Here is a 19,702-nt window from a genome sequence, read left to right as displayed (position 1 = left end):
GGCCCAGCCCGGCCCGGCCCAGCCCGGCTCGGCGCACAAAGAGCCCCGGCCCGGCCCGCCCCCCTTACCGGCGGTCGGCGCCGCGCTGCGGGGGCGGCGGCGGCGGCGGCGGCGGGCGGCTCCAGTCACGCCGGGAACCATGGAAAGGAGCCGGGACGGGAGACGTACGTGGCGGGCGGGCGGGGGCGGCCGTGCCCGGCAGCGGGGGGCGGCGCGGCGGGGCCGGGGCCGGGGCCGGGCCGGGGGGGCGCGGGGAACGGGGAGCGGGGCTGAGCCCAGTGGCTGCGGGGGCGGGGGGCGTGCGGGTCCCCTCGGGGCTGGGTCACCCCCCCCGGGCCGGGTGTCCCCCCGGGAGCACCGAGGGGCGGCACCGCCCGGCCCCCGCCGCCTCCCGGGCTGAAGCAGCCCTGACGGTGGTTGGGGGTCTCGGGGTCCCCCCGCTGCCCCCAGGCTTCCCTGGCACCCCCAGCCCTGGGGTCGGCATCTCTCGCCCTGGGCAGCCCGTGGAGGGAGCAGTATCCCGAGGATGGATGGATGGATGGATGGATCCCAGCTCTCCGGGCTCTAAGCCTCCTCCACACATTTGGAGTGTCTCAGGCTCCTGGAGCTTGGCCCCCCAGTCCCGTGGTAAGGAAGAAGACATGGTACTGCTGCCCCATGGCTGAGCATCAGAGATGGGGTTGTAACAGAGCATCACTTGGAGCACAGACAGAAAACAGCCGTATCCCATGTCCCGCGCTCCAGCTGACAGCTCAGGACGGGAAGTGATCTCGTCTTACAAGTTACAGGAGCCCGTTTACACAGGGCAGACACTTCCCCTTCCACAGAGACCAGAGCGAAATCACGAACAGCAGCAGGTCAGAGCCTCCGCTTCCCTCGTGGCTCTCCAAACCTCCCGGACATGCTGTGGGAGGAATCCACATCCCTGGGCACCACGGCCCCCACCACACCCTGCTGCATCCAGCAAGGCCACTGGGATGCACGTCTGTGGGTGCTGGAGCCCAAGCTCACATGTGGGGTGGTCCAGGGCTCTGACAGGACAGCTCTCCATGCTGAGGTGTTTCCCACTCAATCGTTTCATCCCTGTCTGGGAGCTGAGCGATCCTGGGTTAAGATCTGGAAGGCTCTGACAGGGAACTCAGAGATCAATAAGAGTGGAAACACTGGAGGCAAACCTTTGGCCTTCAATGTGCACGGAACATGTGCCACAACATTCTCTCCCCCAAGTTAACGCAGACCAGACTCTTCCAAGGCACAGCGCCTTGCAGCGAGCTTTGGTGGCTGCAATCTCTTCCTAATCCAGGCTTGTTTCAGGGAAAACAGGCAGTTTTATATCCCTTCGATATGGGTCTTAGCTGCTAATGACACTAGGAAGTAAAAAGAAGTGGGAATAGAAATACACAACCACGAAGAATTAATAGTGAATGTAATTTTCAGCCAGTTCCAACGAAATTGGTTATTCCCTGGAAAACAAGCCTTGCACGGAAAACACAGAACACAAACGGTTTTGTCTTGACAGCTGGTGAGAACAACTAAGTGAAAAAGTGAATGGAATATTTCTGACTTCTCTGGACAACAAAAGGTTCCACACATTTGTAAAATGTCCTTTTTTTTTACTAAATGGGTTGGTTGGGAGGCAGGGACTGTAAATGCTCTGGAGGAAAGCAGAGGTCTGTGCTCTGACACAAGCAGTGATTGCAGATGCCAACGGTGTGACTTTCAAAAAGCACCAATGCTTCCTTAAAGGAAAACCCAGGGCTTTTAAAAATCATAAAACCACAGAATGGTCTGGGTTGGATGGGACCTCAAAGCTCATCTCATTCCAACCCCCCACCAAGAGCAGGGACACCTTCCACTAGACCAGGTTCATTCAGAATAGCCCAGAAACCTGAACAACAGCAACAACAAAATATAACATTTTTAAGAATCATAAGCCTGGCTTGCCCAGTGGTCCTGATCTGGGCTTCAGGGAGATGCAGTGTCTGACAGAATGATGTGATGCTGTGGCGGTTGCCAGCTGAGGAGGGAGCTGGCTGGACAGCCTGGCTCAGCTCCTCTCAGCACTGAAACACTCTTTCCAAACCAATACCAAAAAAGGGTTGTTTCTAGGTCAAGACCTCAGCACTCAATTTTAACCAGGGGCTGACAGTCCAATCTGAACACAGCTGTAAAATGGATTTGCAGGAGAAGCTCTGGCATTCTTTTTGTAATTAGCAAACAGCCAGTGAGCCATGTGCCTTTAAAGGTGAAAGCTATTTTTGACATAAAAATTAGCACGTAGTTCCTCTGTCACCCCTCGGCTGCTGCACTGGGAGCTGTGAGTGAACAATCCAAAGATAAGAAGTATAAACATGCTGAATTAAACAAATGCGTAGAAGGGGATCAGGTTTAATTTGTTTTATTCTCTGACAATTAGAAGAGATTTATTTTTACACTTTTTCTCTAAAAAGCATGGGTTAAAAGGTCCACTTAAGCACTGAGACCTCAACGGCATTTAAAAACTTGAAGTGCTTTTAATAGCTGCCTTTTGAAAACACTGTTCAATCTATTTTTGAGATGGATAAACTCAGCCACCAATGAGCAGGGCAGGAGTTTTCCGAAGGGCCCGGCACTGACAAACTGTTGTTCACTTCTCAACAACTCAGCTCCCACACGGGGACTCTGAGATAAAAAACACCACAGTGCTGGATGCTTCAAAAACCTGAGCGTTCCTCAAATCCCAGTTTTCCCTCCTTCTCTCTTTGGTGGGAATCTAACCCTCTCAGCTTCGAAAACGAACCCCAGGTGGTTTTTAGGATACAGATCTGAGTGGCTGTTTCTAAAATAAAAGTGAGGGAAGAGCAAGCAGAACTTGGAGGCTTATCAGCACCCAGAATGCCCCGGCTAATCCTCGGCAGCCCCGGCCCCTTTATGTAACCTGGGATTGCTGCAGCTCAACAGCTTACTGGGGTCTGGGTGGTTTTCTTTAAACCTCTCGTGGACAAATGCAAACACACTAAATACTTCTTTCTTCCGCCTCTCTAAAGAAAAAGTTGTTTTAAGGGGGGGGGGGGAAAATGTTTTATTGGTGAACAAGGGCAAATAGAATTAAACTCTTAAGCTGAGAATAAAACGTGTTTCTCTCTGATCCATCTTGACTGAACAGAATCTTCCCCATTTACAACACTCAGGTGTAACTTCTCAATAAAAGGTGGAATCCCGGATTTCTCCTCACCCCAAACACCCTCTGGAAGTGGTGGGGTGTTCCAAATAAAGAGAAAAACTGCCCATTTATACCATTTGCACCACTCCTGGCAGCGTGGGTGGCTGGGCTGGAATACTTACGTCCCCGTGGCCGCTTCCAGAGCCGGCACCCGCGGCTCTCCTTGCGCGGAGGACGCCCCTCTGTGCCGTTCATCTGACTGCTCTGACTTTCCACGGCACAAATCCAAGGCAAAATTCAACTTTTAAAACCCTCAGTCGGTGCTAAGCCATTCACCTCACGCTGAATGCTTATGGAAACATCACAAGGAAAAAAATAAACCCCCTATTGAACTCCTTGCAATCGGAGACCTGAATGGGCTCGACATAAACCCCACTCGAACCAACGGCAGCAATAGGCTTCCCTGGATGTTGGACTCGATCCAGCTTAAAAGTTTCCATGAAATAAACTAGGCTAAGCGCATCAGCTGCATAGAAACTAACTCGGTGTAACAGGAGCATCTGTTCTTCACAGCCACCATTTTCCTAGAGCCTTAAACGCGAGGTGCCGCACGGATCACCGGCCGTGACAGCTCCGGCCCCGCCGCACGGGGACGGACATGGATTAGCAGGGAGCATGCACGTCGGATAAACTACTTGACCAGGTAGCTTTTGTTTGTCAGAGAAACAGCTTAATGTATTTGGTAGGACGGCATTACAGAGCGCAGTCAACGTCCGCACTGAGACAGCTGAGGACACCTCGGACCCATTAATACACGGCACAAAGCAAATGTTTACCCAAGTACAAATGAAACAGGTCGACAATTAGCTAATGCAGCTTTGTGGACATAAACCAGGTACAGTCGAGCAGAACCAACATAAAATAAAAAGGAAACAGCCCTTTTCCTATGCCATGCTAAGAGCACCATGGTTAGTGGTTTGGGAAGCCTCTGTCACAGTGAAAAATTTCCTTGCCGGTGTTTAATGTGTTTATTCTACTGCTACACTGCTGGGATAAAAATAACAGCAGCCAGGCTGTGCGAGGGACCCACTGTCAATACTGCAGTAATTGACAACATACAATTAAGTCTCACACCTGTTTATTGTAAGTAATTCATAGATAACCACTTCTAGTACACATTTTCATATTGGCTTTTAATGCTTTTGTTCTTTTTTTTTTTTTTTCTTTTTTTTTAAGCTCAGGGGCACCCAAACTTCACCTAAGGGTCATCTCTGTGGTTACCCAGGCCCGGAAGGCTACACCTACTTTGGAAAACTGGTGCAAGGTGGTGTCGTGGCCCCGGGTCCCAGAGATGGCTGGCAATGTACAGGTCCCAACATGCAGGGGGGCTGTGGGGAGGGAGGTTGGGGTGCATGTGCCCGGGGCTGCGGGCTGCCCCCCGCCCGCCGAGCTCCACACAGTGCGAAAACACAGACCTCTACACAGCTGGAGTAAGAACAGTGGTAACAAAGTCATAGCTACATATTCTTCTCTACATTTTTGTTTATTGAGACAAACTAATTAAAAGGCACAAACATAGGGCATATGTTTACATGGACATTATAACAAACATATACATTAAAAGTGTAGGAATGTGTTTCCTTTCTGCTAAACAGAAAGTTCCTAAGCTTTTATATATACAAAAGTTGTACAATTTGATGTCCTAAAGTACAAAAGATCATTTATAAAATTATTTTACACTAAGCTCTATTATTTATTTTTTTTTTTTTTGTCTGTTTTTGTTTTACTATGTAGTCCAAGCCCCTAGAACAGTTTCACATAAGGATACAGATACCTGTCACCTGAGCCAGCAGCCTGGCAATCACTGCTCGCACGGACACGGCCGGGGAGGAACGGAAGCAGTCCAGTGTGACTGGTCAGTCCTGCTATGACTCTGTGAAAATGCACACGCTAATCTCCAGAGCTCTCAAATTCCTTAAGATAAAAACATCTCAACTGTAATTTCTTTTTTTTGTGTTTTTCCTCTTTTTTTTTTTTTTTTTTTAAATTTCACGTAGAGTCTTGGGTTTAGGGTGGTTTGTTTGTTTGTTTTTTTAAACAAAGTTTTAAAAATGTGAATATGTGACATGATAGTCTAAAAAGTATATCTGTTTCCCTAGATTTTTGCTTTCTACTTTATGTACAGATAAACAGGTTAAGAAATAAAAAGCACATGTAGCTTAAACATGTGTGACCATTTATGGAGCAGTTCTGGGCTGGACAGCTCAGCACCCCAGAACTCCCACATATTCATAGAAATGTGTTAACACAATAGAAGAATAACGTAAAAATGATGATGTTTGCAAATATTTACAAAGTTGAACAGATTTGCACAACACTTGATTAAGAAATAGGGGAGAAATTAAAAGACGCTCTCTGCTTGTCCTGGAGGGGCATCCTACCTAGTTAGTGGTTAGAATAAAAACTGTATACAATTTAATATAAGACAAAACTTCTAGTGAACAACTAACACGTCTGTCCCCTGCTGGAACACCAGCAGGCTCTGATTGGGAGGCAGAGGGCATAAAAATCACACCCAGGGCCTCCAGAATCTTCCAGCTTAAAGCAATATTTCTTAAGTTTCCAAGCACTCCTTTTGCTCCTAGATAAGAGTCCCATGGGGGTCTGACTGTTCAGAGACCATGTTTACATACATTTCGACTCCTCTTCTGTCAGCCATGGCTGTTTCTCACCAAACAATAACAGTTTTTTTAAAAAAAATGTTGACTACAATGCTCTATTCCCTTAGGGTAATATGTTGGGTAATATTTACATCTCCAAATATCAGGTCACAATCCCTATTATATGTTGAAGTTAGAATGATAAGTTATCATATGCTTTGCATATCAGAGCTGGTATCACCTTTCCCATAGGGAATGCTGCCTGAAATTATCATATTCCCAAAGGTAAAATGCATATTTTCTCCAAAAATGCATTTTTTTTTTTAAATGACAACATTGTAATGCATTTACTCATTAAAAAAAAACAAAAACATCAACACAGACAAAGGTTCTACACTAGCTCAGAAACAGTGGACTTGCCTGGCAGGTTAAAATGAGCCATCCACCCTGTCACAGATACAGAGGGGTCTTTGCTAGTGTTTAGATTAAAATAATTTTCTAAGTTATAATTTGAGGGGATAAAACATAAAACTGTTTTTTTAATTACCTTTTTTTTGTTGTTTTTTTGTTGTTTTTTTTTTTCTTTAAAAACTCTGGCAAATAAGTATCTGCTCTAATTCAGCATCAGTCAGCTACAAGGTAAAACTTACTTTAAATGAAGTGCTCCAGTGAAACTCAAGCCTGAACCATGTGAGCCAAATCAAGGGGAAGATGCTACTGTGGTCTCTGATGGTGTTGCCCCAGTGTCTTAGCCTGAATTTATTATGAACTAAAACAAAACAAAACAAAAAACCCAACAGAACAAAACAAAACAAAAACCAAAATAAAAGAAAAAAAAAGAAAAAAAAAAGAAAAAAAAACCCCAACCAAACAAAACCCAAAAAAGAACTGCTGGTAAGGATTCCATTTTAATCCTTTTTAATACTGTTTAGAACTTGTTTACCAGGGAGGAGAGGTGGGCAAGGCCTGGGGCAGGAAAGGCATGCTCTCCACTGGTCTCATGGCTATGTTGAGGGGGCCAGCCAGCGTCATGGGGGTGGGCAGGTTCATGGGGGACGTGATGGTGACGGGGTGCGCTATGTTCACGGGAGCCGTCACCGGGGTGGGCAGGTTCACCGGGGTGGTGAGCGTGAGGGGCGAGGTCATGGACAGAGGACTGGTTATGGTTACAGGATGCCCTAAGTTCATCGGACTGGATATATTAACTGCACTTGATACATTTACTGGACTTCTCATGCTCATTGCAGCTGCCACTGTGACTGGGTTTGTGATAGTCCCAGAAGCCACAGAGGACGTTATATTGAATGGAGTAGTAAGAGTCACAGGCGTAGTAGCAGCAGTGGAGGTTTGGCACAAGTTAGCAGCTTCTAAAAATGAGACATAAAAAAGACAAAAAGTTTTTAACACGTAAAAAAAACCCATGGACAAGATTTAAACAAAACGAAACAAAACAAAAAAACCCAAAAACCAAACAAGAACAGGTACAAATTCCGGAATAATTTTCTTTAGGAATTATTAGTAAGTTAAAACTGTTAACATTCTATAGCCTACAGGAAATACAAACTCTCATGCAGGTCATTTCAATTCAATTTTTTTTTTTTTTCCTGAGAATTCAAGTGAGGTTGTCTTAGCAAGAGGGTTTCCAAGTTCATAAAAACAGTATCGTACAATCGAAAAAATCCTCCCAAGAGGAACATTAGAAATAGAGGAGAGAGTGTACATACCGAATGGTACGTACTCTATAGCCTTCTCAAAGGTGAACTGACATTCTGTGAAGGTTTTAAAAAGTCATTATTAGGGACTGATAAGCAAAGCTCGTTTCAATATTTACCTGCTTATTTCAGTCTTAATTACTGCTACTTAATTGCTCCGCTGCTCACAGTACCTCTACTCCAAGCCTACCCCAGCAGTACATCCCTCAACCCCCTTCAGCTCCTCAGCTTCCACATTCATTTGGGGTTTTTTGGGGTGGTTTAGCAGCAAGCAGGAATGAAGTGCTGAGCAAGGGAGACCCAGGAGGGCGGCGGGCAGGGGGTGGGGAGCAGGGCCGGGCACTGGGGAGCAGGGCTGGCGAGGGGGGCCGAGGGGGGAAGGAGGGCTCTCTGCACATCCATCAGCACCACCTGCCGGCTACCCACACCAGGAGGCTCCAAAAACAGGAGGAGGGGAAAGGGGAGGGCTGACTGCTAAAGAAACCAGGGAAAATCGTGTTCTACATCAGCGTTACAGCATGGCTAAGTCGTGTCTGATTCCACATTTGTAGGGCAGGACCCCAAGCTCAGTTACACCCACGTGTCAGAGGTAAAACGGGAGCAAAGAGTCCGCTTTGCCACTCGGGCAATACAAATGTAACTTTGAAAGCAACATTAGCCCCATTCAAGGGTTACTGTTGGTTCTTCAAAGTCCATAGCTAGGAGGGGTGGAAAGGAAGGGAAAGAGTAAAAAAAAAAAAAAAAAAAAAAATTGTGAAAATAAATTGTATTAGACTAAAAAAATCCCATCTAGTGTTGCAAAGCGACCACAAGTGGCACCAGCACAGGAGAACCAGCAAGGAAAGAGCAGCTCAGGCATGGCACTGACTGGTCTAACTTCACCTTCAAGCACAGTCACACCCAAAGACACATCCCACCCATGCCCCTTCCCCAGTCAAACAAAGCTAACAGCATCAGTCTGACACCACTCCTACCCACCCACCTCCCTCACCCCCCATCCTGCCCCAAACCACTTCCGTTAAAGCACATTCAATAATCTCAATGAGCAACGAAGGGAAAAAGGAACAAGACATAGGAAGAAACAAGCAGGAAAATAATTCTCAAGAGATTTTCTAAATCCAACACCCATTTGCTTTATCTGCTTAGTGGCCTGATGATATTTATGTTTCTGTTATCAGTACATCTTAACATGAATAAGCTGTTTCTATACTGTCTAGAATTCAATTACTGGCATAACAAGGCAAAAGGAGCAAGCAGCCTAAAACACAAAGAAGACCTAGAAAAGAAAAACAGATTGAAGAAACTGAAAGGAAGGTTAGGAGAAAAGAAAAAAATAAGGTGAGTCAAAAACATTCCTAAAAACAGCCAGTGAAAAACAGTAAATGGTCACTAACAGCTTCTAAAACATATAATCCACAAGAGTCACATGACAGGCATTAGAAATCAAACTGTTGTGAAACAAATAAGCAGCAATAATGGGAGAGTTTAAACTACTATATCCTAAAAACACTACACTGAAGCAATTTGTTCTTTACAAACTGACACAGTGGCCAACAACAGGAAGCAATTCCTCTTTGGTTATGGCAGCACAGGTAAGGTAAGCTGTGATCCAGCACTAATGAAAAACAGGATCACTGATTAGTTCATTTTGTAATGAAAAAAAAAGCAACAGAGGGAGAAGAGTAAGTTCTCTGAGGTCTAGAAAAAGTCCAGGAGAGTTAATGATGATAAAGTAGATGGAATAAATTGAGAGAGAGAAGATGAACAGGAACAGAAAGCACACACGTGCAAACTGGTGACGCAAAGACAGAGGGGGGTGTGTATATATACATATACATATATATATATATATATATATATATACACACAAGTGAACAAGGGTAAATATGCACAAACACAGCTCAAAGCCACTTGCAAGTCAAAGCCCACACTCCTGCCCTGGAGCAGACACAAGCCTCCCTTTGTAACTGATGGCTGCTATAGACACAGAGACCAAAGAGAGCAAGCAAAGAGGAGTTCATGTAACACAGCCTAATCCTGGGCCTGTTTCCTCCTGCTAGTTCTGAGCTGTGACTTCTAACACCGGGAATGCAACTGTCCTGTAAAACATCCTTCCTGACACCTTGACCTCCCTACAGAACTGCAGACTGCACTGCCTCACAGACCTAAACCCATCAATATTGGTTTGGTTTACCTTTCTTCCTCGCTTTGACGGCCTCTTCCCACAATCTCAGGGTCTCTACCTGCTTTCCAGGCCAACTTGTTACGTGTTGCTGCTGTTGCTGCTGCTGCTGCTGCTGCTGCTGTTGTTGCTGTTGTTGCTGCTGCTGCTGCTGCTGCTGCTGTTGTTGTTGTTGCTGTTGTTGCTGCTGCTGTTGCTGTTTCTGGTTGCTGGTCTCTTCACTCATGCATGCTATGCCAATTAAGTAAGAACACAAATTCACCTTGAAAAGTTACTCTGGTTTCTGCTGAGATCACAAAGGCAACTTCCATAAAGAGCGTGTGGAATCTCACAGGATTCCAAGAGCAAAAAATCACAGAGGTGTTTAAAACCATATATTTAATTCTGTGCTTTATAAAACTACTTTTCCAAGACCTAAAAACCAGCATATAAGTCAAGAACATCTGCTTTAACTGCCAAAAATTGACTTCCTTTCTGATTATTTAGTTTGCATTTAGGAAGAATGAAATCAAAGACTCCAGTGAGCCTCTAGAACTCAAGCTGATTCCATTTTTTCTAAACCTCAGCTCCAGCTCAAAAAAAAAAAAATAAAAAACCTTTTTACTTTTTATTGCAAGTATGACTTAAAACTTTCAGTTTACCTTTACATCACAGAACAGCCTGTCACTACTCCCTGGCCACAGTACAGCTCATCATTCCCACCTCTAACAACTGCTCTAAATGCCTCATGTGAACTGGCTTAGCACCACCAAACTGGCTTGGGAAGCCAGAGCTGTAACCCTATACCTTAAAAAATACTTCACATCCAAATTTCCTACTAAGCTCAACAATCACGCATTTCAGACATTCCCAGTACCTTCAAATTATCCAGGAATAACAGGAACAGCAAAGATGTTGTAAATTAATAGTTTAAAAGGCTTTAAGGACAAAGTTTCCAAAGACATGCCTTACTTCTTCCTCTCGTTCCTCTGAAAACCCATTTTATATTACTAACCCTGTGGGTTAACTTAAGTTACAGGTATCTGAAAGTCAAGTCTTCATTTGTTTGCTAGGCACTCCCAGGTCCAGGCTGCAGCATCTCCACAGAGGTTAAGACCAGAAAGAACTATTACAAACATCTCATCTGACCTCCTGCACAACACCAGTCAGATGCCATTAATGCCCAAAACACATCAGGGCTGGATTTAAATCCTCTTCTTGTCAGCTACTGCCAGAGGGAGGAAACATTAAGCCTTGGGGTCAAAGCTCAGGGAAAGCACAGAAATCTTTCTCCTAATTTTGATGAGCTTTAGGTGATGCTTTAAACCTGAAACCTGGCAGATTTTAGCAGTTCTTAAATAGCCTAAAATCTCCAAATTATCTGTTGGACTTCCAGGCCTGCACAGTTGAGGAAGCACTGTAATTAGAAGGTGAGAAAACCTGGGCACTCTCACAAACTGCAGGGCATTCCTAAGGGATAAGAGCACAGTCTAGCAGCCAACCAGTTCCCCACACGCCAATTCTTGAGCTGAAGCAGATTCTGTTACTAAATATCTACTTTTAAAGGTGTGACCACCCAGACTGATGGGTCGGTTGCATCTTAACGTCATCAAAGGCCATTCCCTTCGCACGCACACTGTTAATTAGAAATGTTTGTAAAACGTTCACCTACTTTTATTGATGCCTTGTTTACAGGTATTACAGTTGATACTTTGGCTCTGCCCGTGTGTCTTTAAGTGGCTGGTGATATATGCTGCACTCAGAAGTTTACCACAGATATTACACGATACCTTTCCTTCATGGCGCACCATGTGTGTCCGCAGTCTGTCTTTGGTGGCAAAGGCAGCAGTGCACGTCTAGATGGAGGACAACAGTTACACTTGAGGGGCAGACAGCAGCATTACAGCAGCAGTTAAGGCCCACTGAGAGCCCTTTTTGCCTTGCAGGTCCTAAACAGTATCCTAAATGCACTGACAACATTAAGTTTTACCTGTATTTATAGAGAAACCAAAATCAAACTACTAAACAGAGATTGAGAGTGGTATTGGTTTCTGAGACAATCAGGACAAAAATCATACTCAATATTACTTGAAATTTCTTAAAGTAGCAGGTTGCCTTACCCTCCAAAGCAAGAGGGAGCTTATAAAAAAGCCTGGAGCAGGCAAAGTTGTTTTTTGATATAATTTTACTGTACAAATATGAACATGATCTCTTGAATTGCTCAATTACGTCTGTTCCCATCCAGAACAAGGAAATAAAACCTCTTCCTAATGCTATTCTTTTTACCCGAGCCTTTTATTTAATAAGATGAGTCAGTAAAACAGAGGTTGGAATAAGCATGGATATTCCAAGCAAAACAGTTAATTGTTCAAGGGCAATTTAATTATTTCTCCTAGACTCAGTCATCAACTTACGACAACTTGCCTTCCCCTTCCAGCAAAATAACAAATCCAGAATCAACCATTTCCATCCATTTTAAATAGATGTACTGAGAGACATTTGATTTAAACATGCTGAGAAACACACTGCACACATTACTCCACAAATCAGCACTGAGCTGAGGATGCTGTTACAACCCTACTACTAAGTTAAGCATATGGTAAAATAGAGCAACTACGCTGTTCTCCAAGACAGCAAAAAGCCTCTAATCTTCCTAAAAAAGCAGCCACGGCATCTTTTTAAACTTCCACCAGAACTCCAGCACTGTGTTATGCGGGTGGATGTGGCTTTACTCCTAAACTTGCTTATCAAAGGAAAGCCTGGGAGCAAATATAACTCTGGAAAGATTCACCTGAGATTGTACTGATACAATAAAGTATTGTTCTTAATAAATCATTTTAGCCCTTACTTGGCATTTGAAGGGTCTCTCTGTTGAGTGAACGTGTTTAACGTGACAGCTTAAATGATCAGGCCTGCAAAAAAGAGAGGAACAGGAGAGAAAATGCACTGTTACAAACACACAGTAAGGACACCTTGGCCAGTGGGCTGCCACTGCTGGAGACCCCCTGCAGCCCCCAGAATAAATACCTTCCCCTCACCTACCAGTGGCTGTCACCCAGAGCTCCTCACAGTTACTCTGGGACCCAGTTTGCAGCTTAATCCTTAACCCTGTTCTCCTTACACACCCAAAAATGGTACATTTGGTCACACCTTGTGTAAAGGTGAGAGCGCAGCAGCTGTAAAGGTTGATGTTTTCTCTGCTGCAAGCACAGGTACAGACACAGCCAGCAGCAATGCAAGCTCCCCCCAGAGCTCTGTCAGTGCCCTCAGCCCTGCTACAAGACCAGGTGACAGTTCACCTGCCCTGCCCCATTCGGTCACAGACTGTGGCAAGGCTGGTAAAGGGGCTCCGTGCCCACCCCTGTGACACAGACGTGTCCTACAGGGCCTGGATGACGTCGTGAAGCCATTTCCAACCACTCTCCTACAAAACTGACCGCTTTTGGCCACTGCTAACCTGGCTCAGATGGAGACCCCCACCCTGGAGGCAGACAAGGCTCCTTATCCCCTCACCAATCTCCTCAAAGGCCTGGTTCTCCCAGCCCCTCGCTCCGCCAGCTTAACCCTTCGTGCGTATGAAGAGCCAACAGCGGAGCGCGCCCGGGATTTGCTACACGGTACCTCGAGAAGCCTTTTCCACAAACACCACAGGTGTAGGGTTTCGTGATGCCCCCCTCGTGAGACCTCACGTGGTAGGTCATGCGATCCTTTCTCTTGAAGCGCTGATTGCAAATGGGACATTCGAAGGGTTTCTCGTCGGAGTGGGACAGCTTGTGCCGGTTGAGGTGGTAGACGTCCCTGAAGGCCTTGCCACACATCTCGCAGGCGTGGTTCTTCTTCACGGGCTTGCTGGGCTTCTTCACCGTCTGCGTCACTGCCATGGCCGTGGCGCCGGCGCTGCTGCTGGGGTTGGTGGCAGAGGAAGACGTAGTGACAGTGGACAGGATGCCTGCGATAGTCGAAACCAGTGAACTCCGGCTGTTGTCACCAGCGATGGTCGAGATAAGGGGCACCATTGTGGTGGGAGTTTTCTTTGGCCGTGACACTAACTTTATCCCTGTGTGGCAGGACTCGTGACGCCTCAAATGGTAGCTGTCCCTGAAAGCTTTGCTGCAGTAAGTGCACACAAAGGAGGTTTTAGGTTTTTCCTTTTTAATCCCAACAATAGCATCCTTTAATGTTTCTGGTGCAGGCTGAGGTTTCTGCGTTATTGGTAAGGGCAGAATCGGCTTCTGATCGGGCGGCTCAACAGCAGAGCTCAGGAGAGGCAACAAACTGTTCTGTGCTGCCTGCTGTTGGTGATGGGAGGCTTCGTGTGCCTAAAACCAAACATTCACACTTAAATTCTCTGGATGGGTGCTCACTTTAACACGGTGAGAACATTTACAAACAACAGGAAAGCATATTCTAGACCAAAAGCCAGGGAAGGAACAACAGGGGAAGGTTACATAATTCTGGTTTTGGACAAGATAAACCACTCGCACTGTAAATGCACTCGCTGTGCAGATCCTGTGGTAAGTGTAGGACACAGCACAGCAACCAAAGAATTATTAAGTTTCCGGAGGGCAACTTTTTATGGAAGACAATGAGATGCTTGTCAGATCTTTTACTAACACAGCGTTTGATCTTTACATAACAGATAACTCATTTTGCTAATGATTGTATCAGATGCCACCTTGGGACTGTCTCTGGAGCTGACGAAGGTACTGACAGGAGTTGCAAAATAACGCCCCACCTTTAAGTCGAGCTTAGTGCACACTGAAAATTGAACTGCAGCCACAGAGAGCCAGGATGTGATAAGGCGTCTTATTTAAACAGCGTGTTCATACCAGTGTGCCAGCACTGAAACCAAAGCAACTGGAATCGGGAGCTGTCTAAAGCCACATCTCTATATTTAGCAGGTTCCCGATGCATTTATCCACTGACCACTGTGCTCTCTGTGTCTGGAACTAACAAGAATAGCGACACGGCCTTTTTCTCTTCGTCAGCAGCTACTTTGTGCTAGGAAGAGAAGCGAATCGATACGCACTGGGAGACATCTAGAGATGCTGGAGAGCACACATGGGGGGGTGTTGGGAAAAAACCTCTGAAAGCTGTTTGAAAGCAGCCAATACCAACTGACTTCGGACTACAGAATCAGTGGGAGAAGCTACAGGGAAGGGGCAGAGGGGGGACCGCGGCCAGCACCGCTCAGCTGAGCTGCAGCCTGCGCCGCCACGGGCTGTGCTGCACCATGCTTGGTTATTCTAAGGCAGAAAACCAGTGGATACTGTTATTAAAACTCATCCAGTGAGACTGGGACAAAACCCTGGCAGATACAATTTTAAAGTGGTTTAGAAACCACACAGACCAATTCAGCCTAATGGAGCATTAAAATAAATCACTCCAGCACCTTAAGCCAGTTTAAGCGCATCTGTATTCAAGATGTGCCTCGGTCTCATCAGACCAGTTTTAAATCAGGCTCGTTATTAGCGCAGCGTGCCAGGCCTGAAGCTGTGTTTGGGGAAACTTGCATTCCCATTAGATCAGTATTGCAGCCTTCCAGGACTCCTTTCCTACAGCTTCCCTTACAAAATAGCACGACTCGAGGCTGCGAAAGCTGAACCAAACACTGTGCTGGCGTGTGCCCCCAACCTGCCTACTTTTAGATCAGCTGAGGATGGACAGTGCTAGGGAGTGCACTCAGGCTAATGCTCTCCCCACAGGAATCCATTTCAACACGGTCTTTGCAGAAGCCAGTATTTCCAGAAGCTCACTTTGGGACTTTTTCCTAGTTGGATCTGGAGGCTTTTGGAGTTGGATCTCTGGATTGCAGTAGGCCACCCCAGAGCACCTCTCCCTGGCTGCAGGGTGGCTCCTGCCCCTCACAAGCCCTTCACCACTCCAGTCTCACTTTTCAGGAGGGTGATGCTGGTGATCTTTGGATAAAAAGCACCAGAGGATACCAACACTAACCTATATGGGGAGGAATATGAGCTCCCTAACACTCCAAGCCTATCCGACAGGAAAACAGTTCACGGGATGAAGCCTGGATTTGGGATGGTAACAGGAGACAAAACTTGTGGGAATCATTAGAAGCCAGGCCAGCCTGTCCATCTGTATCTGCATTTTCCATCCTGCCTGTGCCCAAGGTCAGGATGCAACAGGTAGGCTGGATATTACCACACCTGCCTGGCCACAGCAGCCACCTCAAACAACAGCCCCAGGGGCTGCTTTGCAGAACGACTGCTGAAGAGCCGGATCCAGAACTCTCCTGGAGGCGACGCTGCTAAATCAGGGCACGGCACAAGCTCCAGCAGCTCCATTAAACTTTTCCCTGACTTCAGTGTCAATTGTGGATTTTCAACCATTTATCTTCCGTGTTTTTAAGAGGGCACTGAGACATCCACATTGCATGAAAACAGAGTCTGCAGGATACACACCAGCAGCACAGTATCGAGCAAGTTAAGCACTTGGATACAATTTTAATTTAAAAAAAAATTTGAAATGTTTTACAACTTCAAATGAGCATTAAACAGTGTTGTTAAACTGCACCAGAAGACACTGCAGAGCACCTAATGATAGCTCCAGAGATACAGTTTCAAAGGCAGAGCTAACAGATCGGATAATGGAGAGCCCAAATCCTTTGGACAAGGTTCAAACTTAGGCAGTTTATGGATATTTTTAAGCCTCAAAGAATCGTCAGCACTTCAAGGTAATGATGCACTTATTCCTACGGATCCGACGGAGACAGTGGACATAAAACAATGTATATTCATAAGGCTACAGGCTATGGAGCTGCTGCTTATATAAGTCTGCTTATCTTGGTTCCCAGAGAGCCAGCGTTATTAGCACCGTCCTGCCCGCAGCCCCCGTGCCACGAGCCCTGTTCCTCAGTTTCCAAGGGCTGCCTGCCTTAAAGCCTTTTAAAAAAGGATCAGGCAGCATTTTTTTTTAACTCCCTGTTGGAGAAGGGAAGGCAGCACCTGCTGCACGCCTCTCGCGGGCGCTGCTATTCAGGCTCCGACCACAGTTTTACTTGACCCAGAATTAACGTCAAGTCAACATTTTGGGGATATTTTGACAGCCCGGGACAGGCTCTCGTGCAAAACCCCCTCGTTCTGTCACTGGTTTCTTCCCTCGAGGGGAGAGGGGGCAGCAAACAAAAAAACCTGCAATTCGTGACCCGGAGTGTAGGATGTGGCATTGTGAACTTCCAATGCCAGAGGCTAAAATATTTTTGTGCTCCAGCCTTAATGTGAGAGCAACAAATTAGGATGAGTCATATCTTGAACGCTCCATCTGATGGATGAGTCCTCCTCACATTAACAGATACAACTTTCGCTTCCCGACCAGATACTAAAAGTGGGTTTCCAAATAAGCATTTCGTGGACTAAGGAGATCCAAACAAGAACTGCTTATTCAGTAGCACGATCGTTCCTTTAGAAAGGGATACAATTCATCAAAATGCCACCTAAAAACAATCAAACAACTTTATTTGGAAGGAGCGATTTACAGTCGCACAGCCCATTGCTACAGGACTAAAATTACGACGTCGAAACCTCCTCTGAAAACATTTGGCTAAAAATTACAACTTTATATCCCGTGTATTTAACTGTCCCTTAGGAATCCTGTCCTAGCTGGAACACACACTCGGCTTAAAACTCCCCCCAGGAAGAATGAACATGAATATTCAGTCACTTGCATTTGTTACTTAACCGACACAGGGGAGAGGCTTTTAAATCCACTTTTTTTTAACTAATTTTAACTAATCAGCTGGGTCTTGGCTGCTGTGTGCTGTAGGAATGGGAAGAAGAAAGTCACATCAGGAGTACCTTAATGCTGCTTTCAGCTGGGTGCCTTGGGATGCTCGCAACCCAAATCGTTGATTTCTAACAAAATCACTCCAGAAACGATATTCAGCATGTATTATGAGCTCTGAAAGCTTTATTATTTGGGGGAAAAAATAAGAAAAAAAATCAGAGGAAAATTTCCACACCACAGTTTTATGAAGATGCATCCGAGTCGCAAGCTGGGAAAGTGAACTGCTGACTCCTTAATTAAAAGCAGCAAAGGCGACTCCTAAATCAGCCTGTGACATCACTATTTCAAAACTCAGCACCTTCAAAAAACACGGACGAGCAGCGAGGAGCTGGACACGTACTTGAAAGCATTACTTGGCATTTCTCAGAGCCTGCTGCAATACCGTCCTGCCAGCCCAGGAAAAATTTCCCCTGGAAAGCGCTCAGCTGGGAGGCAGCAAGGCACTACACCAGCCCCGGCTCGGAGGGAGATGGCCCTAAACTAAGGAGATTAACTTCCTAGCGTGAAGTTTCCTACGTGCGAATCACAACTGCCCACTAGAGTGAGAAATAATTCACCAGACCTCAGCCAAACTCGATGGCATCACCCGCATCCACCACGAAAAGGCGGAAAACCCAGTGCCCAGCTCCCGGTACCGGCTCCCCGGAACATTCCCGGCGTGTTTTCGGAGGCAGAGAACCCGAGCGAGTGACTCATCCCTTGGTACTTGCAAGGGACGAATTTTTCCTCTCTAAAGGAATGGTGCTCGCTCTTGGCGGATTTATTCATTCAACTCAGGTTTTCAAACTCGTGTCATGGGTTGGGTTTGGGTTTAATTCCGAGGAGGACAGTGAGGAAGCGAGCGGCCGCCACCGGGAACGTGCAAAGAGGATTATTTTACCTTGAGAAAGGTGATGTGCTGGGCTTTTTTTTTTTTTTTTTTTTCCCCCGCTGCTGCTGCAATCGCACATTTTATGTTTTCCAGCTCAAAAAGAGCAGGAGAAAACAATCCAGCGTGAAAGGGCTCGCGAGGCTCACAAAAGCCAGGCGAGGATTTTTTTTTTTTCTGATTTTTTTTTTTCTGGTACACTGGATTTTCTTCGGAATTACATAAACAGCGGTGTTTTTAAGTCAGTCTTTCGCCGACAGAAAGGGGGAAAATTGTGACTCAGTTGGCAAAGGGAGGGGTTGCACGCTCCACCGTCCCTATTCCTCCCCATTCCCGTTAGGATTTCGCCAGTTTTTACAGAAATCCGGCCCGCTCGCGTCCTATTTTAAAAGAAAACAAGCTCCCTCGTCAGCCGGCCCTGAGTCAGGCTGTTTAAAGAGGGATTAATTTATTCTCCCAGACACGGCGTTTGTTCCATCGGGGTTTTGTTAGAGCCCGGTGGAAGCTTGGGGTTGTTTTTTTTTGTTGTTGTTGTTGTTGTTTTTCTTTTTGGGCGGGGGGGTTGGAGGTGGAAGAGAAAAACAAACACCAAAAAAATAATAAAATTTAAAAAAAAAAAAAAGCGCGATTTCACGTTTTGGAGGGAGGGAAAAAAAAATAAAACACGACTACGAATAGACGGTTTGCGAGGGAAGCGGGAAGGGAGCGCGCTGCGGGGCGGCGGCGGAGGGAGAAAGTGCAGGAGGGAAGGAGCGAGAAGCGGAGCCGCGGGGCCCGTGAGGCGCTGCCCGGCGGGTCGGGCCGGGCCGGGCCGGGCCGGGGGCGGGCGGGGGCCGGGCGGCCGCGCTGAGTGACAGCCCGGCCCGGCGGGGACCGGCGGGGCCGCGGCCGTGAGGGAGGGAGGGGGGGCGCGGGCAGCGCCGCCGCCGCCGCGGGGCCTCACCTGAAAGAGGAACGCGGTCCAGTTGGCCTCCATGGCGGGGGCGGCGCGGCCCCGGGCGGCGGCGGCGGCGGCTGCGGCGGGCGGTCCCCCCGTCGCTCCCTCCCCCGGGCCGCAGCTACATGGAGCCGACAACAAAGCGGCGGCGGCGGCGGCGGCTCAACATGGCAGCGCCGAGCGGCCGCTTCCGCTAACCTCGGGCTGCACCACTGCGGCCCAGAGGGGGGAGGCGGCGGCGCGGCGCCCCGGCGGGGCGGCGATGGCCCGGGCGGCCGCGGCGCCGCCCCCGCCGCTCCCCTCGCCGCGGGGCGGGCGGCGGGCCCGGGGCGGCGCGGCGGGGCGGCGGCGCGGGCGGCGGGGCCGGGGCGGCGCGGCGGGCCGGCCGCCCCCCCCGCGGGGCTGGCAATGGGCCGGTC

At 47.3% G+C, this 19,702-nt stretch overlaps 1 protein-coding gene and 1 long non-coding RNA gene across 4 annotated transcripts; one reads left to right on the top strand and one right to left on the bottom strand.

The window, feature by feature from the left end:
- The first annotated feature begins 321 nt into the window (after positions 1-321).
- Positions 322-6,157, top strand: LOC116796505. The gene is made up of 2 exons (XR_004360389.1): positions 322-3,845; positions 4,379-6,157. It is a non-coding gene; the product is annotated as an uncharacterized LOC116796505 (long non-coding RNA).
- On the bottom strand, positions 4,367-19,462 carry VEZF1 (vascular endothelial zinc finger 1). Of its 3 annotated transcripts, none has more exons than XM_032707123.1 (7): positions 19,290-19,462; positions 13,297-13,994; positions 12,524-12,587; positions 11,348-11,531; positions 9,709-9,927; positions 7,527-7,571; positions 4,367-7,169 (listed from the first exon to the last, which is right to left on the bottom strand). In XM_032707123.1, the coding sequence occupies exons 1-7, from the start codon at positions 19,320-19,322 to the stop codon at positions 6,742-6,744; spliced, it is 1,671 nt and encodes a 556-aa protein (XP_032563014.1). In that variant the 5' UTR covers positions 19,323-19,462; the 3' UTR covers positions 4,367-6,741. The 3 variants fall into 3 exon arrangements, with proteins under 3 accessions (XP_032563014.1, XP_032563015.1, XP_032563016.1); XM_032707124.1 differs by lacking the exon at positions 19,290-19,462 and adding an exon at positions 18,041-18,370; XM_032707125.1 differs by lacking the exon at positions 7,527-7,571 and having other exon boundaries at positions 6,334-7,169.
- Between the last annotated feature and the right edge of the window lie 240 nt (positions 19,463-19,702).

Source organism: Chiroxiphia lanceolata, chromosome 20 (assembly GCF_009829145.1).
Source record: "Chiroxiphia lanceolata isolate bChiLan1 chromosome 20, bChiLan1.pri, whole genome shotgun sequence".
NCBI lineage: Eukaryota > Metazoa > Chordata > Aves > Passeriformes > Pipridae > Chiroxiphia > Chiroxiphia lanceolata.
Note: the sequence above shows the minus strand (reverse complement) of the source record. Positions and strands in the feature narration are given on the sequence as shown.